This window comes from Nipponia nippon, unplaced genomic scaffold (genome assembly GCF_047370975.1).
Source record: "Nipponia nippon isolate SJK-2023a ecotype South Korea unplaced genomic scaffold, ASM4737097v1 scaffold_1, whole genome shotgun sequence".
NCBI classification, from domain to species: domain Eukaryota; kingdom Metazoa; phylum Chordata; class Aves; order Pelecaniformes; family Threskiornithidae; genus Nipponia; species Nipponia nippon.
The window spans coordinates 49,478,897-49,504,686 of NW_028262290.1; the positions used below are offsets into that span (position 1 = coordinate 49,478,897).

At 43.9% G+C, this 25,790-nt stretch overlaps 1 protein-coding gene across 1 annotated transcript in view; it reads left to right on the forward strand.

The window, feature by feature from the left end:
* The first annotated feature begins 1,031 nt into the window (after positions 1 to 1,031).
* Positions 1,032 to 25,790, forward strand: part of CDH2 (cadherin 2) — a 120,770-nt gene continuing 96,011 nt past the window's right edge. Inside the window, exons 1-2 of the mRNA XM_087754530.1 lie at positions 1,032 to 1,839; positions 12,750 to 12,861. Coding sequence (XP_087610656.1) covers positions 1,765 to 1,839; positions 12,750 to 12,861 — 187 coding nt within the window. The 5' untranslated portion in view covers positions 1,032 to 1,764. The remainder of the gene's footprint in view (positions 1,840 to 12,749; positions 12,862 to 25,790) is intronic.

The following is a 25,790-nucleotide window of genomic DNA, read 5'->3' on the forward strand; positions in this document are numbered from 1 at the left end:
CGGTATTTTCAATTTCGAAGCTCATGAAATCAGCATCGCACAGGCATGTACTTACCCCGCCTTAATATAAAAGCAAAGCTGCTGTTTCCTTTCAAAACATGAGCATGGCGTTTTGCGTTGTTTTCTAAAGCAGGGGGAAAAAAAGGCAGAAACTGGGAGTGTTTTTCTTGCAAGTTCAAATGTAAAATAAGATCCTTTAAAATAAATAACGCACCATTTTGAATCAACGCTTCATGAGATTGTCTAGGGGCCAATGCCTACAAATCCTCCCCTTATTATGTCCCAGGATGGGAGCTCTGATGCATGGACACAAAACAACTTTGCTCAGTGACCTGTGGGCGAGAGAAAATCCTTGCCAGCTCTGCAAATGACCCAGCACTGATACTTGCTTCTGTAACTGTTCACTCAGCAACACTCCCTCGTTCCGTTATGCACGCTGACATTTTTGCACCCGCGGATCGCAGCCCCGGCCAAGCCTTTCAAAGGCTTAACATTTGCTGATAAAATTCAGCAGGTAGTTTAGGAAAAAAAAAAAAAACGGAGTGAGAGCGGGCGGGGGGGAGGGACGGTAAAAACTGAAGGGAGAAGCTAAGAAAAAAAAGCTAACCCGCTAAGCAGTTAATAGTTGAGCGAAACTTGCCGCTCCACCAGCACCCGGGTGGCGGGCAGGGGCGTCCCGGAGCCCCCGGGCCGGGCAGCGCCGGCGCCCCCGCAGCTTCTCGGTGCATCGACCGTCCCCTACCGAGCACGGCGGGGACGGGTCCTTCCTTCCCCAGCAAGTTCTCTCCTCGCCCCTCACAAACAACTGCAGCACACCAAGTTGGCGGGTTGGGATTTATTTCCCCCCTCCTACGCTGTTGGCGTTGCCGCCTGCCCCGCTGCCCCCAGCGCCGGCTCTCTGGGGACCGAGGAGGGGCAGCGCTATTCGCAGGCAGCAGCCATCCCCGGCGCTTGCCGTGCCGTGCCGTTCCCATTGGCCGTGCGGCCGACAGGGAGCGACGGGAGGCGGAGGGGGAGCTGCCAGCAGCAGGCAAGGAGGCAGGCGGGCACCGGGCGAGCGCATACAGACAGGCACGCACGGCAGGCAGGGGCTGCTGGGGTATTGTTATCATTGTGCTTCAGCGGAGGGGTTTGCGCGCAGGGGGAGGGGTGGAGGGAGGAGAAGAAAGAGGGAGAGAGAAAGTGCGGGGCGAGCATGCAGCAGGGCTGGGGCCGGAGCAGCGGCGGTGCTGGCGCGCCCGGGCTGAGGCGCTGAGAGGAGCCGCCTGCCCGAGCTCGCTGGGGGGCAGCGGCGGGAGGAGCCAGGCGGGAACGATCCAGGCGTGGGGAAGGCAGCCAGCCGAGGGGAGCCGCCGCCGCACCGGCCTCGCAGCAGCAGCAGCGACTACTTCTTTCTTATCTCTCAGCCTTTTGTTCGCCCATCCTCCTCCTCCTCCTCCTCTTCCCTGCCCACCCTCTGCACCGCGGAGGGGGCTCGGCAGAGAGAAAATCAGCCTGACCCAGAGCTGAGTTTCACGCATCCTCCGCCCCTCTCTCTCCGTCTCTCTCTCTTCCCCCGCTGCATCGCTGCCCATGAGCTAGAGCGGCAGCCGGCAGCCAGCGCCGCGGCAGCCGGCTCCGGCAGGCGGGGGCAGACGCCGTCCGCAGCCCCCGGCAGCTGCCGCTGCCCGACCCTCCCCGCCGCTCCCCTCGCCCTGCTCCGCGGGCTCCAGCCGCGCTCCGGGACTGCTGGGGGCCGCCCCGCCGCCGCCCCTCCTCGCCTCCATGTGCCGGGTAGCGGGAGCGCCGCCGCGGATCCTGCCGCCGCTGGCGCTGATGCTGCTGGCGGCCCTGCAGCAGGTAAGCACCGCCGGCGGGGAGCGGGGCCGGGCTGCGTCTCTTTGTTCCCCTGCGGGCGGCGGTGCCCGGGGAAGGCGGGAGAGCCGGGGGCGGGGGAGGGGGGAAGCCTCCGCCGCCGGGGTGGGGGTCTCGGGGAGGGCGTAGGGGAAGGCGGCAGCCGCCGCTGCCCCCGCGGCCGGGGTGCCCCGGGGTGGCTTGTGGCCGCTCGCTCGGAGCCACCTGCTCGGGGGCAGCCCCGCCGCCGGGCGCCGCGCTCCGGGGAGAGGGGAGCTTGTGCCCGGGGCCGGCAGAGAGGGCGAGGGGGTCCCCGGGACGCGAGGGGTTGCGGCGGCGCCGCCGCTGAGGGGACGCGCGTTCTCCCCCCTCGCTCCTGGGAGAGCAGGTGCCGGCGGCCGGGGGGTGTGCGGTATGCGCTCGGCCAGCAGGAGGACGGGACCTCGGCCCCGCCGTGAGCGCGGGGGACAAAGTACCGGAGCGGACATCGGTCCCTCCGCCCCGCGTGGGGGAAGGAGGGCGGGGGTGCCGGGCGGAGGGCAGCCCCCGCGCCCCTCCTTGGGCGGCTGGGGGCCCCTGCGGGCCGCGCCTCGCCTCGGCTGCCCCCGGCTCCCGTGCCCGCTAATCCCTTCCCGGGAAGAATTTAATCAGCCTCCGCCTGGCCGACGGACTTCCCCACCCCCTGCCGTTAACGGGAATGTCCGCTGGGACGGGCTCGGGCTCCGGAGTGTTTAATTTATTATTATCAAAGTCCTGCTGCTGCCTCCCCCCGGCGGGCTCCTCGCTTGCCCCGAGTGGCGGGGTCCCGGGCAGGCAGTGTCGGGACGGGGGGCAGCGCCGGGCACCGCCGGCCGGGGTGCCCCGTGGGGGGGTTTCTCCGTGCAGAAAGTAGGCGTCTGCGGGCCGGCGCCCCTGGAGGCGGCTTCTGGGGCGAGATGGGACTGAGGGGACGCTGGGGGGGAGAACGGGGACGACAAAATGGATCCCGGTTGGGGCAGCGAGGGCAGTGCCTGCGGGGCGGTGGTTGGGCTGGGCTCCCCTCCGCCGGCGGGGGGTGTCCGGAGCGAGCGCGGAGCCGGGGGGACCCCGAGCGGAGGTGGGGGCGGGTGGGGGTGGGTTCCCCCCTCGCTTTGTGCTCGCTGAGCTCGTACCCGGCGCGGCGCCGGGGGTGGAGAGGGCGGTAAGTCGGAGGGACAGATGGCGCAGATCATCGCCTCTTAATGGTATTTACGGTTGGGGCATTTCTAGCGGGTCGAGGCGAGGCCGGCGGCGGGGCCGGGGTGCCGGGGCGGCCGCGGCGCCCTCCCGCCGCGCCTGCAGCGGCTGGCGCAGGGCAGGGGGAGGTGGCGGCGGCAGCCACTGTCCATGGTGCAGCGCACCCGCTGCCCCCGCCCGCCCGCAGCCTCCGCCGCAACGGGGGCAGGAGGAGCCCGCTCCTCCTCCCGGCTCCCCTTCCCCTCGCTCCGACACCCCCGTCCCCTCCCGGCGTCCCCGGGCGGTTGAGTCCTTCCCCGCAGTTTCTAAGCCGCTCTCGGGGGCTGATGACTTGCACCGGGCGAGCGAAGTGCTGAAACGCTGCTCCACGGCAGCTGGGATTTATTTTTTTCCCTTGAGTCTTAAGGGGACACGGGGCTGGCTGGCTGGCTGGCGTGACAGAGGAGTGTCCGGCTGGGCAGGAGCGCCTTCCATGTGAAAGCAGCCACCCTGCTCCGAAACTTGTGATGTGCCACTTACAGACTGTTGTTGTGTTGCGTTGCGTTGGTTTTTGATGTTGTTTTTTTTTGTACCGGTTGTTTGGGGGTTTTTTTTGATTGGGTTTGGTTTTCGCCTTTTTTTTTCTCTCCTCTATATCCTAGTATCTTGGCAGATCTGTACATGCAGGTTTTTTTTTTTTTCTTTTTTGCAAGTCCTTATGTGCTGTTTATTGTATGCGCTTTCACTTCTGTTCAGTCTTCCCATCTCAATAAATCTTTAAAGCACAAATTCTGCAGTAAGCTTTTATTCCATCTTTTTTTCTACCCCGGGCAGGTTTGAAATTAAAGCACTAGCTATGAATTAAGGACAGAAACTAGCGGTGTTGCTTTTATGTATCACTCAGTGTCAGTGGCACGTTACGGTTGGGGAATCCAATTTCCCCCTTGTTTGGGTATCCATTAAATCAGGTTAGGGTTGATTTTTAATAGTGTGTAACAAAATTGGAACTTGGGTATGAAGTCAGATTTATAGACCTGTGTCTGTACAACACTTTCATTTTAAAAGCTTTTTTTTTTTTTTTCCCCCCATTCTTCTTTCATGTATACTGCAAAGAACCCTCAGAATCTAGATGCAGTGCTGACTTCCCCGCCCCCCGTCATCATACCTACTACTTTTAGTTTGTAGAAGGTTATCTGTATCAGGGTGTTTTGAAATGTTGAACCTTTCTACCTACTTTTTTTCTCTCTGCAACACAAGACCTATATACCTTTGTTTTCTGGAGTTATTGATCACTTCGTTGTTTGGCAGTGATGTAGAAAAGCCGTCATTATGGAATTACTTGAAAGATCATAACTGGAAGCATGTTTTAAGGCAGATCTGTCGGTGCTGTTTATGTTCAGAAAATAGGGCTTTAGATTTTCGGCAGTATAACCTGCATGAGACATAGGAGAATGAAAACTGCACTTTATTTTACTGGTTAACAGATCAGTATGAGTCTGGAAGTATTATGTGAAAAACCTGACAGAAGAGAGGATAAAAGGAGCGAAGCTTGCTTTTCTGGTCAAAACAACACTTCCAGTTTTTAGAACTACAGGACTGAAGAAGCAATGGGAAAGCCAGCATGAGAGTTACATTTACAGGAATAAAACTACTGTTAGTTAGAAATGAACTGGAAAGGGGAGTAGAAATTAAGTGCTCAATAAGGAAATCCTATTTTTTTTTTCGTGTATAAGGTGATTGGATGACTCTGTGGATATTATTCATTTCTAAATCAGAAACAAGTAAAGGATAATGCAGTTTTGGAGCCTTTCGTGCCTAGGTGACTGGTTTGAATTTGAATTGCGATGACTGAGGACGTAAGTTATTACTCTCTGCAGGCAGTTTTGGTCTTATTCCAGGTCTTAGTGAATGTATCCAGGTGATAAAGCTACTACCCTAAATGACACTCTCCTTAAGCTGCCTCTGCTGAGAATCCGGTGATGGCATTTCTTGCCGATTGCACCCCTCTCGTAATCAGCCCTAGCAGCAGTCGCTGGCAGAACTGGGGTGAGGCATATTAACGCAGTTTTGTGCAAAAGTGGCAGCGAAATCTCCTTCTGTGGGCGCATCTTCCGTCTTTCATAGTACACCTGTGTCTTAGATTTTTTTTTTTTTTAAATCAGTCTATTTTAAGCAGTATAGTTAATATGTGATTGTATAAGCACAAAAATGAGTTTCAGGGTGTCTCTTTTTAACAAATCAGACTCCAACATCATTAACTCCCTTCAAAGTGAACAATGTATTTTATAATGCTTTTCGTAAGTTCCAGAACAGGATAGTTACGTGAGTGGCTTAGCCTTTTTGGATGTAGATCCTTCTGTTCTGGTTTTGCTTTGTCTTCAAAGAATCTCTCTGAAAAGTTAAATGTGGCAGGATATTGCAGCAAAGAGCTCTCTAATCCTTGTCTGTCTGGTCTAGGTGATAGTGATACCACTGACACATCCTCAAAATTCAGATAATTGCAGAACTGAAGAAAAAAAAAAAAGAAGTATCTCTTTGGATATTAAACTGGATATATTATTTAAATATTTATTTTGTGAAAAGGCTTTTTTAAAACTACTTTTTACATCTGTTATAGGATAGATAAGGTCACGTAAATCGACAATGATTTTTTTGAATTTAAATCATTGGTTGACAAAACAGGAGATAATTCTATGTATTAAACAAGTTCTGATTATCTGAGCAGATATTTTAGCAAGCTCAGAAATATATATGCTGCTGATGTAACAAAGTGTATATTCTCTTGTATTGTCCATTTATGTATTTTTAATAAATGTTATGTGTTTTCTAGAAAGCCTGCTACTGCTCTCTCTCTTTGTGGGTAGTATTGCTACCTAGGCATGCGGCTTAATGTGCTAGAAAGGTGAAAGTATAGTTTTTATGATACAAGTTTTTAAAATATTGCCCAAAAATGATTGTATTTTTGAACTACATCTACTTAAGAGTGTGTAATTCAAAATCTTCCCATCTATTGTTTTTCTTTCTGCTACCAGAAATTGGAGAAACTCCTAGAAACGTCCCTGGAAGAACCCTGTCATGTCCCATCTTAATTAGTTTCAATGATGCTTTTATGTCAATAATTTCGTTTATTAGGTTTTCTTAATAACTGAACACTGTAACACATAATGCAATTCCGTTGTGACAGAAGTGCATGTGTATATTTAAAAATAGCTTGAGGAAGTTGTGAGTAAAGTTATTTTTACTCAATACAGACAGTCTTGCGTAAGGGACTTTTTGTCATGTGGTAAGGAACAGGAGTTGTTGAATGGCATTTCTTGCCTGAGTAAGCAGATCATTTACCAGTTAAACTCTCTTTCTGTCTCTCACTGTTTTTGTAAATGCTTTTTTAGGTTAACAAAAAAAAAAAAAAAGTTTAGAAAACTTGCACTAGTTTTGGTAGTTCAGCAGTGTTCCCATTAGGATGAGAATTTAATTTATTTCAACAATGTACACATACAAAACACAAGCCTGGTCCCCAAAGGCTCTGCAACCTCTGATGTTCCCTGGCGCTTTTATTTTAAATCACTTTTTGTTATGAAGCACAGGAGGAACCAGTAGCGTCCTTACTGAATAGCCTGTGTACTTCCACTAACCCAGCGGCACTAGTTGTGCGTAAGATGCAATGAGGCGTATCAGGGGTGCAGAGTGATGAAAGCAGAAGGAATATTTGACGTCTGTTGCAATAGCAATGGTAATTATGATAGCACTTCTCCTCACCTGCCACTGAACCGAGACTCACTGGTTGGCCAAGTTAATACTGGCGTATGTAGAGGTGAGTCTTGAGAGGACAAAAGGTGGAGGTGGTGTATATTATTGCAGGATGAGTTTAGGGAGGATTTATATTTTGCCAAAGTGCGTTTGTAGTTTACGAGTGATCTGCGAGGGACCTTTTTCACCTGGGTGTCGGGCCGTGCTGCTGTTCACCTTGAGAGGTATATAACCAAATCTGCCTGATTCATCGTTTGATTTGATCCTGCAGTTCTCACTGGAAGATCATGGGAGCACCGTCTGAGTAAAGAGGGGAAATTAGGCTTTCTATTTTTAAATAGCTTATGAAAACAGATATGGGATCAGCAGCTTCCAAGATGGAAGGTATATTGCTGCCAAATTGTTTCAACGTTTAACTTAAACTATTTGGTTTTAGTCAGTATTCATGTATTTAATTAAATAAGTTTCCAAAAAGCGCGTTTATCCTCTCCTCTAGGCGCTCCTTGACATATTTAAAAAACATATTTTTACCAACAGACTCCTCTAGGAACTCCTCCATTCCTTATAATTAGCATATAATTATCACCCAGCAGCTGAAGACATAGTTAAAATTTTGTGATCCCCCAAAAGAGTTCTTCCAGATAGGCCTTGCAAGGCCTCCCCCGAGGGTCGGGAAAATGCAGCATCCTCCTGTAAGCGTTGGCAGCAATTTTCGTGAGCGGAGATGTTCAACATGAGCAGCGCAATGGCTATTATCAAATCAGAGAGAGGAGGTTTCCTTTCTTAAAGAAATGAGGGTATATAGTCAAACACAGGGCTGGTTTTTTGGTTGTTTTTGGTTTGTTTGGTTGTTTTTTTTTATTATTAAAAAACATGACTTACAGAAATTCCATTTGGTTTTGTTATTGCAGTTGAAATTTTAAGATGTTCTTCTCTGATAGGAGCTGTGGCTTGTCTGGAGAAGCCGTGTCTTGGAAGGTGCAGCACTCCATGTTCTCCTAGTTGGGAGAAGGGGAAAGTCCAAATCAGGTTATGGCTTTGTGCTATGTGAGATGCACCAAATAAACATCTATGTGTTTAATAAGCAAATGAACGTTGTCTCTCAGTTGGGGTTAACAGAAGAGGCTATGAACATGGTTTGTGAGACTCTCTAATTTGTAAAGCTACGGTAACCTGTGGGAACCAGTGGTGGCTTAAGGCAACTCTTTTTAAACCAGACGGTAGCGTAAAAGTTGCAGATCTTGTTATTTTGGGAAAGTGTTTGAGAGCCTTAAGTGTTGGTTTAAGAAGCTGGATTTTCTGATCTAAAATCTCCTGGTTCATGAAGTGGAGCACTAATTAGAAGTGAAGATGGCATAACGAAAGCCCTTTCTGGTGTAACTGAATGACCTCTGGGAGGATGTAGCCTGGCACCCACTTTGGAAGCTTTTGGCTTCCAGAACAATTTGAATGAAAGGCACTTTTCTTTTTCTTCAGTTGCAATCTATGGTTGAAAACAAATTGTACTTGACTACGTTCACTGGAGTACTGAGTACCGTGAGGGTATAAACTGTTGAAGCTCTTTTTTGCAGCGAGTCAGAGATTAAGGAGGAGTTGCTGAATGCTTTCAAGTTTAGCATCTAAAGCATTTCAGAGATGTGTCTATCATCCTGCAGAGTATCTTTCATATGCCTTATGGTAGTAAGTTGAAGCTCATCATAAAATAAGTCCCACCTTGTACAGCATATCCCGCTGTGTGAGGTGATGTATGTACGCAAAACTAAAAATGGATGGAACGATCCCTAGAGTTACCACAGCTGTGAATGAGTATTGGGTACCATCTTGGCCTTTAAATTAATGAGGAAACACCCAGTCTTTAAACACAGTCACAAATGTTTCTGTGATCTGTGCTTAGGTTGAATATTACTGTCACAGTTGCAAATTAACGTTGGTTATTAAGGAGAGAGAGCTCAAATACCCCATTCCTGCTCTGTCAGACATATAATTATGTCAGACGTTGTTTTGAGCGTCGCACGATAATGCCCTGTGAATTGGCTGGATTTGGCAACTAGCAGCTGTACTATGTCCAATTACAACTGTATAGTATGATATTTTCTCTAATGCATACCCCTCCATTTCTCACTTTACTACCTAGGCTTATTTTTCTATAGGCGTAAGTTACATTGAGCATAAAAGAAAGCAGTCTTTCAAAAACAACTTCCCTTGCATTTTGGTACAATCAATATTAAGAAATCTAATGTTGTAGTACATGCAGATGCAAACAGTGGAAAAACAGAGACTTTGATATTTCAGATTAATAGCTCCTCGTGAACTCCAGGGGTGTATGGCATATGCAGAGAGAACAAGATCAGCCCTGTTTGAAAGCTGTGTTTAAGAGCTCAATTCTGCAAATTTAGGATGCGTGTTGTGATATGAAATTGCTTCAGCAGTTGTGTGGTGAGCTTGTATTTTTAAACAGATGTTTCTTTACAGAATTGCATTCTAAATGTGACTAGTTTTTAGAAAGTATGGAAATTGGAAAGAGGTATTAGTCCAGAACTGTCAACACCAGTGAAGCAATCGTGTCTGGCTTTATTGTTGTTTTAATTTAGAATCTTTTCACAAGTATGAAGCCTGTATTGTTGGAAGACACTTACTGGTGGTGTTTAGAAAAAGATGTAAACAGAATCCTTTAGAATTATGAAGTTGAAATTGTCAACAGGTTGTTTGTTTGTTTGTTTTTTAAATTGAGCTGGAATACAACCTTGAAATTAAACCACAGGTTTCTAAGATACTCAGATATCTAGATACGAAACTAAAGTAACTGAGGAGCAGGGTATGAAAACTGCAGGCTTAAATGCCATAAGTATATCGAAATGGCCAATTCTTTTAATTGATTGAATAATAACTTTGACAGAGGACTTCTAATTTACATCATGTTGCTTCATAATTGCAGTTTGCCTATTGCATTTAATCTGAGATCTACACTACTGAGTTTATATGCGTGATCTGACACTACATTTGACTAGGTGTTAGCTCTTTAGCATCTGGAGATAGTAATGCTTGTTACTCATTTTGCAGTTAAAAATGACTAAATAAACCATAAGGGATCAGGAAAGCAGAATAATATTTCAGTAGTAACCCTATTTTGCTTTAGCAAAGTCTGTTAGTACTTGAGAGGAGAATTTTCCAAGTGCTGAGCTCGTTCAAAGCTTTGTAACTCCATTAAGTAGGTTTTATATGGGTACAAGCTAAGGTAATTGCTTTCCATCTTAACAGATAGTTTTTTTAAGTAGTGTCCTTCTGTAGATGAATGTACAAGTAATATTATCTTATGTTTGAAATAGTCTTGGGAATTGTACTAATCACACAAAATCCTGTAAATTACAATAATATGCCCCATAATCTTCACTAGCTCTCCCCTTTTGCCCCAGATCAGGGGATAAAAATATTTCAGCATCCTCCTTTGCTTAGAGTTAAAATGGTTTAAGTCTTGCAGTACTCTCAGGCTGAACTTGATATGACCCAGTGTGTCTGAAGCTACAACTTCTACTTAATTCAAAATGCTTAACATAGGGCGATTAAGAATTGCTGAAAATTTGAATTCTTCCTTCCCTTGTGTTTTTATTCCTAAACAATCTTTACAAAGGGCTGTTTTTGGAGAGCAGAGTACAGTCTTTTGTTTCCGGATGAAATTGATGGCTGCAAATGAAAGAATAAAGAAGGCTCTCTATTCATGTCCCCCAGCCTTTGTTTCAGTGGGCATTGTTTCAGTTTATAAGAGCTGTTTAGTACGTATAGATTGCTGGAAAGGCTGAAAGATTCCCAGGCGCATCAGTGCGGCCTTGCTAAAAATCCTGCTATCTCCTCAGCTGCCCACCCAGGACCTTTTTGTTTCAAGGATACCATGAAAGGCTATTTTTTTTTTTTTTTTTCTCCTCAATCACATTTGCTTTGAGGTCACCTTTTGTACAGTAGTTTAAACAAGTCTTACTATTTTTTCTTTCAAATTATGGAAACCTTATCAAACTGGTGATTTGAGTTCTAAAGCCGAGGAAACTGGCTGTTGGAATTGTAATTATTTTTGAGTTACCATCTTTTTACCTTAAAAACTCAATGTGTAAATGGACTGTTGGAGCTTAGCTACAGATCCAAGTTCCAGCTTTGCAGGTAACATAGTCCCCTGGCAGCTTAAACTGTTGCTTTGTGTTTGCTTTCTCTTTAGGGTCCCCATGTAAACATTTTAAAGTACAAAAGTAATTGTGGATGAGATACCTGTGTAGTACTGAAGTCACAATTAAACCCATGCCACCGTTTAACTTAACTGGACGCTTGATAATTACAAGTTCTCTTACTGGGCACTTAACTAGATAGTTCATTAACTTGGAGTTAGATAGTAAATTTTTATTTTAATTTTTTTTTTTCTTGCTAGTGTCAGTGTTGAGCTGTTTAGTTAGGACCATGTCAGTGTAAGTGTAACACAATGTGTTATGAATCCCTCCTTGTATTAGTGATAAAGTTATTCTAATAGCGGTTGGCATGCTGAGCTTGGCCATGACCGTCAGTGAAGAGATTACGCTGCTGCCCAGTCTCTCTTCCCTGAGGAAGCCCTTGTGGTTTGAGATGCTCCTGTCCCACCTCCGCTCTAATGCTCTCTTTCCCTGAGGTTACTATGGTAAACAGTTATAACACCATCACTTCCTCTTTCTCTGCCCCTTTTTTTCTTTTTCCTGTGGGGTTTTCTTTGCCAAGTGTACACAGACGTGCTCACATGGCCTTGAGTGGGTCTACTTGATGGAAGCCCATCTGGGAAAGTAAAAAGGAAAGTCTAATTTAAGTCTTGATCAGATTTAGGTATGATATAGCAGCACAGTTGCTCGTGCTGTCAAAGACCATATACTACATCTGGGCAAGCACATGGATAGGCCTTTAGTTGGCACGTGGGCGTGTTTGAGATTGTGCGAGGGCTCTCACGATTTCTAGGCTGCGTCTCAGCCCGAGCTGGTGTGGGAGCTTGCCTCTCTGCCTTGTGCTGCGTGAAAGGGGTTTTGCCATGTATGGTCACTTAGCCACATGTAAGCTGGGCTATTGTTTTGTGCAGCACTAAAATGAGACAAAAACAATCCACTGAAAAGAAATCTTAGCCCTTTGTCACAGAAAATTGGATTTTTTTTTTTTTTCAACTAGGCAACAAACTGTCCTGGAAACCAGCTTAGCCATCAGAAGTATCTTCTAAACATGGAACACTACAGAACAAACAAGTTTCCAAATGCTGTATTATATTTCTTAATAAAAAGGCATTTATGAAACTCTTTCAAGAGTGTGATTTGAGGGGAAACTTTCTTACTAAGTGAGAGAACAAACAGTTTCAGTGACTCGGCTCTTCTCTTGTTGTGCAAATTTAATAATGAGCTGCTCTCCTTTCAACTTAATGTCCCTTTGAAATAGAAGGAGATTGCATTGGAAACATTTGCCTTTATATGGTATCTGTTTGAATGCTAACACAAATATAAGTTCTGCTAAGTTACTGCAAATGTAGCATTTTATCTTAGTTTACTTGTACTGGTGCAACCTCACATGGAAATACTCTAAATAAAGCATTTTAAATCAGTGGTTGAAGTCATTCCTCTCAAGTAATCTGGCTATGAAAAAGTTGCCAACGGGTTTTGTGCAACATTTATTTCCAGAGGAAGGAATGTTTTTGTTCCCCTTATGATTCCCCTTCAATCTCGATGGCTGGCTTAGTGGAAATGTTCAGTTGTCAGAAGAATCAAGATTGTGTATTATTTAGATCTTACCAGACAAGTGGGATTTGTTCCTTCCATTCCAGTTATCAGAAAGATTAACCCTTTGCCCCCGCGGTCCTAATTGCAGTGGTTCAGAAACAAAGATGCTGCTTGTACAAGACAGCAGCAAAATGGAGTATGTGCCAACTGGAATGTTTCTCCAGTGAATGAGAATTGCGAGTATTACATAAATTTTGTCTTGCATTTCAGGCACCGATAAAAGCAACGTGTGAAGACATGTCATGCAAGACTGGATTTCCTGAAGATGTTCACAGTGCAGTGGTGTCAAGGAGTGTACATGGAGGACAGCCTCTTCTTAACGGTATGGTTAGAAAAGATGTTTTGATTTCCCGCTGCCCCCCCCTCACCCCCCCCCCCAGTCATAACCATAAATCACTCTGGAGCGTTTTCATCCTTAAATAGGGCACAGGCTCTTGCAGGAAAGAACGTCAGCTGCTCTGTGATTATTTTTTGATTACTCTCATAGGACTTGTAAAATCTGTTGGCATTAGTGGTAGCACACCCACCTCTGTTGACTGTAATTTGAAAATACTGAGTGTTGCGAACCTTCCCGTGTTCGTCCAGTAATTCTGTTTCTCAGCACAGCATTCACGCTGATGTTTCTTATTACCACTGACGATACGTATGCTATTAGTGTATACTTAGAGCCCATGTACAAGTGACGAGGAGGTAAAGAAAATTTCCATTCTGCTTTACATCTCCCATAGAAGTACTGCACTTACACCCCGTCCTAGCGCTCACATTAATGCAGAGATAGTTCCCTTACTGCTTTTTCCTGGCAACCTGAGTAGAGATGCCTATGGAAAGCAAGACGTGGGATGGGCAGAAACACAAGAGAGTGGTTACCCGTGAGCCCTCGGTCGGGGACCACAGCACTGTGGGCTCTGCGAGGAGCCGTGCCAGGAGAAGCAGGACAGTGTCGGCACGGTCTCTTGGACAGCGTGCTGCTCTCTCGCCCTGGCACCTACCTGCATCTGAATGGCACGGTGCCCAGGCCAGGGAAGACCTGCTCCTGAGCTCACGGTGTGCTCGGCAAGTGCAAGCCCTTGCCTCCACCGGGGATGTACTGTAGTCAGTACATCTGCCCACGGGTCGTCCAGGTTGGGAATTCAGTTCTCTGCTCTTTTTGTGTCTCTATTTTTCAGGGATAGAGTAGTCATCTGTAGGACAGAGGCACATGCTCTGAATCTTCCCTAGATTTCCCAGCCAGTTAAGGTTCAGTATATAGGTTTGTAAAATTAGAACATTTTTAAAAATGTGCATTGATTTGGCTGTTTTCTAAACTGCTAACTTTTTTTTTCCCCATATAATTTGGAAATTGTGGAACTGACTATGAACATCAGTTTTAGATGGTTTCAAATACATCTTAAATAAGGACTAATTTAATTTAATTTGTTGTTTCTTTCACCTAAAAATATGGTTACACAGATCAAGACATTTAAATGAAAAAAATTCTAATGAGTTTGCAAAACAAATGAAGTGAAAGCTGTAGTCTTGATTTTACATGGTGTATGTAGCAGTCTCTCTCCTTAATTATATTTTTACAGACCTGTTTTGTGCTTTTTTAGAAGTATAATGGAAACTTGAATGCAGGATGAATTGATTAGCTTTAGTGTATTTAAACTTGAGTTATTAAAGCTTTTTCCCTCTCAGTTTCAAGGAAGTATATTCTACCACCACAGACTTTAATAAAAGAATAGCTTAGAAATTCACATATTAAAGTAAATGCTCTGCCAATTGAGAAAATAATAAAGAGGAAAGAGAATTTTCCTCGCTTTCCCACCAAATGGGAGTTAATAGATGACTCTACTGTAGACTCCTGCAATAGCCGTCGGTACTGAGAACTCCTTTGGTAGGTGATGCACAAACCCGGAGACCGGGGCAGAAACAGACAGAGGGCACAGCGGGCAAGTGATTTCCAAAGGTTCTGCCTTGAAACCAACAAATGTTTTGTTACTGGTTAATTATCGTGCCGTCAGTTCATCTTAAAATGGAGATCACACAAGTTTTGAGATCTACCCTGTCCTGTGAAAGTTCTTTTCACTCTTCAAGGAATCAAGACCCTTTCTGTAATTTCTCCTCCTTTTTTTTCCCACCAGCTAGGAACTACAGTGGACTCCCCACTAATTCTGTGTTGGCATTGCTCATGCAAATCTGATGATAATGACTGACCAGCCTTAATTGAGTTTGAACTAGTAATGTAGGATGACAGACTGACTTCCTTTCTCATTACTCATCGTGTTCACACAGTCCCTTCCCTTGCTTCTCAGAAGTGAGTGAAGGATGACTGTTGTTTTGTCCTTGAATGGTATTAAAACGCATAGCATTTTAGGGAAGTAGGAATTGGAAAAACTGTACAAGGCATACAGTATGTATCACATCATATCAGCTGGTTGAAAAATGACCTGGGGGAGTTTGTTTCCTACCACTATTTCCTCAATTGAATTACTGCAATGGTTAATTCTTTTGAAATTCTGACATGCTTAAAAGCATATAATTTGCTGGTTACACATAAACATATGGTCCGTCATTGCATAGCTTTGACTTAAATTTAATTACACTGTCATTTTGAGATACTATTGTTGTCAAAAGCCTGTTTTCTGGTTATTAAACTAGATTCAGATGACGCTGCAAGTTAAGTATAGTTGCATGACATTTGCTTCTTGGGGATAACCATGGGCCTGATTCTGATCTCGGCTGCCTCGCCTGCCTAACTGCATGCTTATATTAGTATGAATTCAGAAGTAAGGCGTGTAACTGTAGGTTTTCTATATGGTTTAGAGGTGAAAGCTTTAATTTTCTTTGTGCATTGATACCACAAGCACAGAGGCTTTATGGTCCTCTCAACCAGCTGCAGAATAATTTGAACATGACTTGATGCTTTCTTGGCAAGTCACTTCTTAAAATACTGACCAAGAAAATGACCATATATTTATTATCTGTCTTGTTCATTTCCTTTTGTCTTGCACAGTGGGAATCAAGCCTCTCTTAAGGTCTTCAGTTTCCATCTTACTCACCAAAAGTTAAATAAAATTAGAGTTTTATGGCTTGTTGTTCTGTGCCTTTCTGTTGTTACAATAACATAGGATATCTGTTCTTTAAAGTGTTATTATAAGAAATACTTACCTGAGAGTATGGGGCAGGGTTCCACCATGCACTACAGGGTACTCTATTTTCTGGAGAGGTTTCTTTTTCTAGTTCTGTATTCAGGTGGTGCTTATTTTTGAGAGAGGGTCAGACTCATTCCTATCACGTAAAAAAAAAAAAAAAAAGAAGTCTTTATAATTGCTGATGGCTTTGTCTTTTCATTCGCATGGCTAGGATGATATGTCAGCCTCTACTAATTTCTTCTTCTGTGCATGAGGGAATGAGAGGCCACTACATGTTCAGTTGTCACAATATGCAAAAAATCGGTGGAGCAATACATTCAGAATAACATAAATTGGAAAAGGGAACAAAACTCACCTTTATTAATGTGGGTAGAGGTAAGGAAAGAGAAAGATAGCTGCCCTTGGTTTCAGGATGAGAAAACAGAGACTCTCTTGTAGGGAAGAGATGCAGTTAGTTGGGAAGGCGCAGCAAAAGAAGCTGGAAACTACTCCTTTAGTAGGTCTTGACTGAGGTGTGTAGGAGGTAGCCTGCAATACAGAGCCTGCAGTATGGGCTATGTCCTGTTGCTTCCTTCTGGCATAGTGTCACCAGTGTCCTGTGCTCCCGTGTTCCCTGGTACAGACTTCACTGGTTATAGCCTTGGGGACTCTTAAACCTGATGCCTTACACTTGGTCTTGCACAAAGTCTGGGAAGTCTGACTTAAAGATGCAATGCGTTCAGGTCACTAGACGCATGTAAGCTAAATACTATAGGTCTAATTTTGAATTTATTTATAATGTTTTACATGTTGTTCCACTTGGTATCAGTCACTTCAGGGAAATTATGGTGGTTTTTACTAAGGAACTGGGTGAGCTCAGACCTAGTACCTTAGTTTCTATAAAGGAAGGAAAATGAAAATAATAATATCTGAAACAAAATTAAAAGAAACTTCATGCATCTCTAGAAAGTGTCTTAGTGATAAAACCGTGGAGTTATTTGGGCCTCCAGATCTTTCAGAATTTAATATACCTTTACGTTTTTTAGGACTAAATGTTCCAACATTTAAAAAAAAAAAAAAGAAAATGTATGCAAGTAACAACTCACCAGCCATCACCTACTAGAAGTAGATATCTAACCCAATTTTACAGGCACAGTACTTCTGAATTGTTTCTGTAAATAAAATATGATTATTGTCTGGAGGACCATACACAAGATGTAGTATTTGGAGAAGAAGAGGTTAAGTTAGAGGGAGTTACGTTTAATATATTAAATGCCCTTGCTTGTGCTGGTTTTATCGCAGTTTTGTAGTTCATCCAAGAAAAAGTACTTGTGGCAGTTTCATATGTACGCCCAGCCTGTTTATCTAATCTTTGTTCTATATCCTGCAAATTTTAAGATACAAATAATGCATTTCTACTAAAATCATTCACCTAGGAAGGTTACTTGAGTGGTTATTTGCAGAATCATATCTTAGAGATTCTTACTCCGCTAGTTTATTTTAGTGCTTTCTTACCTTTCAAAGACTTTATTTTAACATTGTCTGTCCTGTTACTAAACACATTATTTTTTGTTCTCTGCTAAGCAAATTCGTTGTCTAGACAAGATTCTTGAATGTATCCTTTTGAGCATTGTGTAGCTATAAAATACTTCTAAGCTCTTAGAGTTGCACAATGGTAAAGCAAAAAAATGTTTTGGTGTTGATCACTGAGATAAGCGGTAATTATGGATGGGTAACAGTGCAGTTTCATGAGCCATTTAAGCTGGAGCGAGCTGACAGCATTGCCAAGAGAGGCATGCTTACGCCTTCCCTCCTCTTTGAGCCTGGTACCGAGTGCTCGTGAAACCGTAAAATGAACGGGGTTATCCAGTTTATGCGGGGTAAAACTCACACTCCTACTCCTTAGGCTTTTGCTGAAAGATTTCGTATACTTAAACAGAGCCGTGGTGTCCCTGCTGCCTTTTCTCTTCTAGCAGTGAAATGCTTAGAAAATAAGATTTGTTTTGATGTTTTCAAACTGAGTGACAAAACTTGATTTTGGCATTCCCACTGACTTATTTTGTAGTTTACTATTGAAAATAACAGTTGGTCTGAAACAACCCAGAAACGCGTTGCTGGGAATGCGGTACTTGGGAATTGCTTGGCATTTAAAAGTAACTAATGTTTTTTCATGATGTAGGAGGTTACATGGGTGCTGTCTGTCCCAGGTGAAGCCACTCGGCTTTTTTTGCTGCTAGTGGTGTTTTATCATTCTATGTATAAAAATGCCCATTGTCAGCTAAGAATAAAATTTCTTTTTTAAAAGTCGTCATGCTTAAAACTGAAGTCAGCAGAGTATCTTTTAAGGCTTATGTCTCATTCCTTTCTATAAACAACTTACGTACAATTGTATTCTTACTATAGTAGCATGCACTGGTGGGTTTGATATCCCAGTGCACATTAACAGTAGAGCTAGGGAAAGTATTTTTAGCAGAATCATATTTTCCAAGTGGGAAATTAGTCTTTCCCCGCAAAAAAAATTTTGGACTTTTTTTTTTTTCCCCATGAAAAAAAATGAAAACAGTAACCACTTTGCTTGAAGTCTCCTTGCCTTAAGCAAAGAGACAAGTTGACAAGTTCCTTCCAGGCAGACAGCCAAAGAATCTCAGATGGATGGGGTCTCTCTATGAGCTGCTGGCAAGCTGGGAAAAAATGTTTCAATTCTTCCCAAATGTATTTATTTTTTTTTCCTGAAATTCTCTTCCTGTACCCTTCCCCCTGCCCACCCCCCCCCCCAAAACAAACAAACAAAAAAACCCCACACACAAACCACCATCCTTCTAGTTATTCTTGTAAGCCTTAGTGGGAGTGAGAATTTTTTTTTTTCAGAAGCTTATGTTGGGAATATATATATTTTTTTTTTTTTTTTTTTCCCCAGTCCTGCTTAACATTTAGTTGGTGTAGTTTTGCCCTCTTCCATGTGAAGCAGAGTAAGTTTTAATGCCATTACTTGGTGATGCCGTGCCTTGTTGATTTATTTTGTTATTTTATATTATTTTCCAGTTCTCAGTCTCTTGCCTTTTTAACCCTTTTCCTCTTCTTTTTTCAACCAACTTTTCTGTTTGTCCTCTTTCTGTACCACACAGCATCCTAAATTGTCCTGTGTCAGTATTGAGCTTACTATCCTGGATTGGAAGAGCTGCCTCTGTTTGCTTTAACTACATTAGCACAGTGCCTGTTTTATGATGCCTGTTGTCTATTCACGTACCAAGTTCTTAATGTATTCCCAGATACTTGTCCCCTGAAAATCAGAGCTTTCTTTTGCTGAAGCAAGAGAACCTTGCTTCTCTTCTTGAGATGTGGTTTCCTTATTCCCTTTTCCCTGCTCCTTAGTTAAACACATAATATATCCTAGAGTATACATAATGTATGTTCCCCTTACTGAAGGTGATGTGGTAAAATATCTATTTGAATGGTGACTCCTTTTGTCTCATTTCAGTTTCTGTAAAGGTCTATGGCTGATTTGCACGTGATATCCAATTTTACTCTTTAGTATTAAGCTACTGATTAATGTTATTTTCTCATTGCAAGCTTGTACATAGAACATTACATATACATAAAAAGAGAGAATTAATGTAAATAAAGAAATTCAGCAATGTTTTGGATGTGCGCAAAGGACAGATGTTTCAGAAATGTAACTCCATTATCCCTTGGTGGACCCTAAAGCTGTTACGGAATTGTGGTATTTGGATCAATTTGTATATCCAGTATCAAAGAATTTATCGCTTGAGTCCTAGAAGTCATTCTAAAAGAAACCTATAAACGTACTAAACAAAATGTTTTTCTTTTACGGAATATTTGGATTAGAGGTGGAAACAAATTTTGTAGTTAAAAAAACCCTAAATTTATTATTACCATAGAAAAGTTTGCGTTGGAAGGGACCTTTAAAGGTCATCTAGTCCAGCCACCCTGCAGTTGGCAGGAACATCTACAACTAGATCAGGTAGCTCAGAGCCCTGTCCAGCTTGTCCTTGAATGTTTCCAGGGATGGGGCATCTACCACCTCTCTGGGCAGCCTGTTCCAGTGTCTCACCACCCTCACTGTAAAAAATTTTTTTCTTATATCTACTCTGAATCTACCCTCTCTTAGTTTAAAACCAGTACCCCTTGTCCTACCACAACAGGCCCCACTAAAAAGTCTGTCCCCATCTTTCTTACAAGCCCCCTTTAAGTATTGAAAGGCTGCAATAAGGTGTCCCTGCGGCCTTCTCTTCTCCAGGCTGAACAACCCCAACTCTCTCAGCCTTTCCTCATAGGAGAGGTGTTCCATCCCTCTGATCATTTTTGTGGCCCTCCTTTGGACCCACTGCAACAGGTCCAGGACTTGGCCTTGGTGAAGCCACTCTGGCTGTCTCGAATCACCTCCCTGTTCTCAGTGCGCCTTAGCATAGCTTCTAGGACCATCTGTTCCATGATCTTCCTAGGCACCTCACAGGTGAGGCTGACAGGTCGGTAGTTCCTGGGGTCCTCCTTTCTACCCATTTTAAAAATGGGTGCAGTGTTTCTCTTTTTCCAATGAACAGGGACTTCATCTGACTGCCGTGACTTTTCAAATATCATGGAGAATGGCTTGGCAAGTACATCAGCCAATTCCCTCAGGACGCTGGGATGCGTGTCATCAGGTCCCATAGACTTATGTATGTTCAGGTTGCTCAGGTGGTCATGAACCTGATCTTCTCTTACAGTGGAATTTGCTCCTGCAGTCCCTGCCTTGTGGTCCATCCACTCAAGAGGTGTGGGAAGAGAGGCTGCCAGTGAAGACTGAGGCAAAGAAGTTATTGAGTACTTTGACCTTCTCCCCGTCCATTGTTACCAGTTTGCCAGTCTTGCTCATCAGGGGGTTCACTTTCTTTGACCTTCCTTTTCTGGCTGACATACCTGTAGAAGCCCTTCTTCTTATTCTTTGCATCCCTTGCCAAGTTCAGCTCCATCTATGCCTTGGCCTTCCTGACCATATCCCTACACAACGGGGCAGCATCCCTGTACTCTTCCCAGGATACCTGTCCCTGCGTCCACTGCCTGTGCATTTCCTTCTTGCCCTTTAGTTCGACCAGCAGGTCTTGGCTCATCCATGCCAGTCTCTTGCCTTCCTTGCCTGATTTCTTACACCTGGGTATCGAGAGCTCTTGTACTCTATGGAGAGTGTCCTTAAAGACCTGCCAGCTCTGTTCTGCTCCCTTGTCCCTGAGGGCAGTTTCCCAGGGGGTCCTGTTGAATAACTCCTTGAAGAGCTGGAATTTTGCTTTCCTAAAATTCAGGGTCCTGACTTTACTCTTTGCCTGACCCACATCCCTCAGGACTGCGAACTCCACCAGTGCATGATCACTGCAGCCCAGGCTGCCCCCAGTCTTGACGTCACTGATTAGCTCACTTGCGTTGGTGACCAACAGGTCCAGTATTGCATCCCCTCTGGTAGGGTTGTCTGTTATGTGGCTTAAGAAGTTATCCTCGATGCATTCCAGGAGTCTCCTGGATTGCCTATAGCTTGCTGTGCTACTTTTCCAGCAGATGTCGGGGTGGCTGAAGTCCCCCAGCAGGACGAGAGCCTGTGAGTGCGATGCCTCCTGTAGCTGGAGTAAGAAGGCTTTGTCAGTAGGCTCCCCTTGACGGGACGGCCTGTAGTAGGCACCAACCACAAGGTTCCCTTTGTTACCTTGGTCTCTAATTCTTACCCATAAGCTTTCTACCTGCTCGTGGCTATTCTTCAGAGACGGCTCTTCACACTCTATCCATGTCTTGATGTAGAGAGCAACCCCTCCACGCCTCCTTCCTTGCCTGTCCCTTCTGAACAGCCTGTAGCTATCGATAGCCATACTCCAGTCATGGGATTTGTCCCACCAAGTTTCAGTAATGGCAACGAGGTCATAGCTTTCAAGCAGCACGGTGGCTGTCAGCTCCTCCTGGTTTTTGCCTATGCTGCATGCATTGGTGTAGAGACCCTTCAGCTGGGCTGTCCACTTTTTCCAGAGAAGAAACTTGACTCACCTTTATTCCCTGCAAAAGGAATGCTGCTTCTTTTTCCAGTGTAGACTCTTATAACTACATCTTGATAAAGAGAAAAATATACTTCCAGAGAAATTATAGAAATTCTGAATGGTTGCAGTGTTCTGGGAAGTGTAAATTACTGTCTTAGTTAATTAGTCTAGCTCTGATAGTCATTTCTGTTTATGGTGCATTTACTTGGAATGCACTGAATTAATTAGTACTTATTCCCTTTTCCTATATTCAGCTGGTTACTTACAAGGATCTCAAATGTAATGTCCTTTCTGTGTGCAGAAATATGAATTACAAGAGCCGAGTTGTCAGCTGCTCCAGTAAGCTCTGGGCATGGCTCAACAGGGGATGGCAAAGTAGGTGTTTGTTTCTGCCTCTGAAGCTGGGTCTAGCTTTATACTGTTTCTAACACCATTGAGTGTAGCCTTAGCTCAGTTTTAAACTATGCCATCTGGCCTTGATTCCCCAGGGGCCACTATTTCACCTGGAATTGCTATAGTTACAGCCTTCTCCAAGGCTGACCCGTGCTCTTGGGGAGGCTGGGAGGAATGGTGGTTGCAAAGCTGTGCAGAAAGTCTCCCCAGCAGACAAAGGTGCCCTTAGGTATGGGAGATTTATTTAGTGATAGAAGAAAAGTTGCTGTTGCTTGCAACAGCTGCATTAAAAAAAAAAAAATTCTTTTTGTGGGTAGATTGGTGTATGGAATACATGGAGCAGAAACTCGGGTGGGGCCATCTGTGTTAGCATAACGTGAGACACATGGTATGTATAATTACACATTCAAATTCTCGCTTAAGACTACAGTACATCTTTTGTTGATTTGTCATTTTTCTGACAATCCAGAAGACAAATTTACTAGAGCATCCTATTGAACCCATATTCTAGGAAAATGCCCTTTATTACAGAACATATTACCATACTAAATAGAGATACATTCCAATAGTATTCAAACACTTAATGACTACATTAAATCAAATACTACTGTGTCAAAGACTTGAATGTCAATCAAAAAATCCAAGTACAGTTTGAACTGCTCTGATTTTGGTTGAATGCAGTGAGGCAGATTCATTGCTTTTGATTGAACTTCTAACACTCAACATGGGGGCATTTTTTAACCTGGAAATTATAACTTTTGGAAGAGTTCAATTCCAAACTTTCAGGACATGTCCTAGGCATCAGAGTCAGCCCTGCTGAACTGAGAAGATAGGAGGAGCAGAAGGAGGGTGCAAGGGAACAATGTCAGATTGTGGATGTAAGGAAAATGACTAGAGTTGCTATTATCTTTTAATTAGGCTGTAGAAGGAGTAACTGGCCTTTGGCACCCTTTAAATCTTTCCAGTTTAACACAACACAGAGAGTTTTCCACTCCTCTCTGTATACCCTAGCTGAGTGATTTGTCCTCCAGAGAGCAAGGAGAATAATGTTGGGGGATGAGTGGGGTGAAACTCTGGAGTGGAGAGTGGGGCTGACGCTGGGGAAAGGATAGAAGCAGAAGAATCCAGGTGATGAAGGATGCTGGAATGGGTGGAGGAATGAATAGAGACCCTGGTGTAGTTCAAGGGGGAAAGGAGAGCACAGGTTCTTCACAGCTCTAGAAAGAACAGAGAAACTTGGCGTTGGTTGAAAGAAGAGGGCAGAAGCACCCTAAGGTAGGAAGGAAAGTATTTTGGAGTACTTTCGGATTTCCTTGTGACATCCAGTTTGAGCTAGTCATGGATAGCTGATATCCGTCCTGAGGGAAATGCCAAAGACCCAGTGGAGCTCACCAAAGTGAATTAAGTAAGCAGATAGTGCTGAGAAGCTTTTCTAAGAGAAACTGCTAGGCATTTTTGACATCAGAATGACAACAGGATGCCAACATCTCCCATTTTTTTGCAATTTATACTAATGTCAAGAAACTTAATTATCTGAGTATTCAGCCAAGATCAGAACATGCACAAAGAAGAGCCTTTTGGAGATAAACTGATCTTACAACCAGGATATGAGGTTCACTAAAGAAGTACCTATAGCTGTACATGGCTTGTCCGCTGTTCTGGAGGCAGCATTGGGATTGAATGCTCAGAGTCCATCAGTGTCTTTAGAGTGGTCTCGAAACCCACTGCTGCTTCTTGCTACAAGTGAATTGATACCAATAATGTTTTTTTCATTGTTTATCACCTTGATTATAGATGTGCAGTTTAAATGCATGTGAAAATACCAGCCTTAAGTAAAGCTAGGAGAGGCTATATCAAAAATGCAACTTACTTTCCTTGATGTGGCTGCAGGATGAGTGAGTTAGATCAACAAGCTTATCTGACACAAGACTATCCCTGCTTTTTGTGGTGGGCTAGTTCTCCCCTTGGTCAGCTTGCTTTGTGGATTTACTGGGACCTGCTGTAGAAAAGGAGATAAATTAATGAGAAAAGGGGTCTGTTAGGGGTGATGAGAGAAAAGGTTATAGCTGATGGAGACTGCACTATGTTAGATTCTCTGTTAGGCTGTTTTGTTTTGTTTTTTCCCTTTTCTCCCTGCAGTGCAACCAGGAGCTTTCTTCCTGCTGTTTTAATTTTTTCCAGTATTGGGCAGCTGGGGATTAGCTCCCTGCCTGTCCCTTGCTGCCTGCTGCATCCCAGCCCCATCCAGGCGTAATGGCGAATTGTGCTGGCGGTTCATAGCTGGGTTGCAGATGACAGCGAGCAATCCCATTAACCCACCAGCCCCGCTGCAGATCATCCCGGAGAACCAGGGCACCCAGCGATGCCCGCGGCTGCCGTCCCTCACCCCACTGCAGCCCCTGCTTGCCGGTGGGCACAGATGCTCCAGGCAGAGGAGCAGCACAGCACAGCTCGGGTGCATCTCCTCCTTCTCTGAGCTGCCCGCAGAGCTTCAGAAACTGGTCCTTTTTGAATTTTTCCTCTTCTCTTTTACTGTCTGCTGCATTTTGGCAGACCTGTGAGCAGTGGCAGATATTATGATCTTGTCTGCTCGCCTGCAGGAGCAAGCTCTTTCTTGTGCACTGTGCTGCCTTTTAAGAAGTAGGTTTTGTTTGGTTTTGGAAGTTAATGGCACATGCCTCCCAGGTTGTAGAGAAGAGGAATTATTTAAGACCCTCTGTGAGTTCCAGTTTAACATTCTCTTAAATAGGAAAGTTACGAATCCCTAAAAGCATAATTTGTAACATAAAAGCTATCAAAATAGCAGTGCAATCTGTTAAAGTGTTTAAAAATTTGATTTTCTGCAGTTTGAAATGCGAAATAAATGTACACTAATTGTTTTGAATGGAGATGAAGATGGTGTTTGAAGCCAGTCTTTAAAGGAATTAGTGAGATGGCACTGCAGTTAATGGTGAAGCACTATTTTTCTGTAATGGGCTCAGCGATGTTCTCTAATTAGCTTGCAAATTGATATTCAAATACAAGTAAACTGGCAATCAAATACAAGCAAAACATCTATGTAAATAGACTTTCGTTTCTGCATTTAGCATACCTGTATCAAAATTATGTGTGGGTGGCAGTAAGTTTTTCAGCATGGAGCTTTTGTTAATGGTGCCTCACTGGTTACATTAGGTCAATATTTTGGTTCAAGCACATGTGTAAGAAAAGGAATATTTTTTTCCTCTTTTCAAGTGAGTGGCTTTTAAACATCAGTAACATAATACTGAGTGTATATGAGGTTTTTCCTGTCTTCATTTCTTTCAGGTTTTGTCAACTAGTTGTGTACATAGGATTTGATGCGTAGCTGAGTCAGTGGAAATTATTCTGTTGACTTTGCTGGATTTGGATCATGTTTATGTTCATTATTAAAATCATTGCTGTATGGTGTAGCCATTTAACTTTCAAGCCTTGTGCCAGAAACTGGATGCATAAAATATTATTGGTGTTAGTGTTGTAGCGTTTTCTGCTGCATAGATTTCAGGTTCTTAAACTTGAATTTAACTTAATGCCTGGCTTAAGTAGTTTCTAAACTTATTTTTGTACAAAGGAGAACCACGCAACAAAGCTGTTGCATAAGAATGTTGCAGGGAAAGGTAAATAAAGATCATACATTTAAAATTTGGATTTCGGGGTCTTTGTAAACTCTTTAATCTATAAAACATCTCTGTCATTGACACACTAATAACGTGCTAACT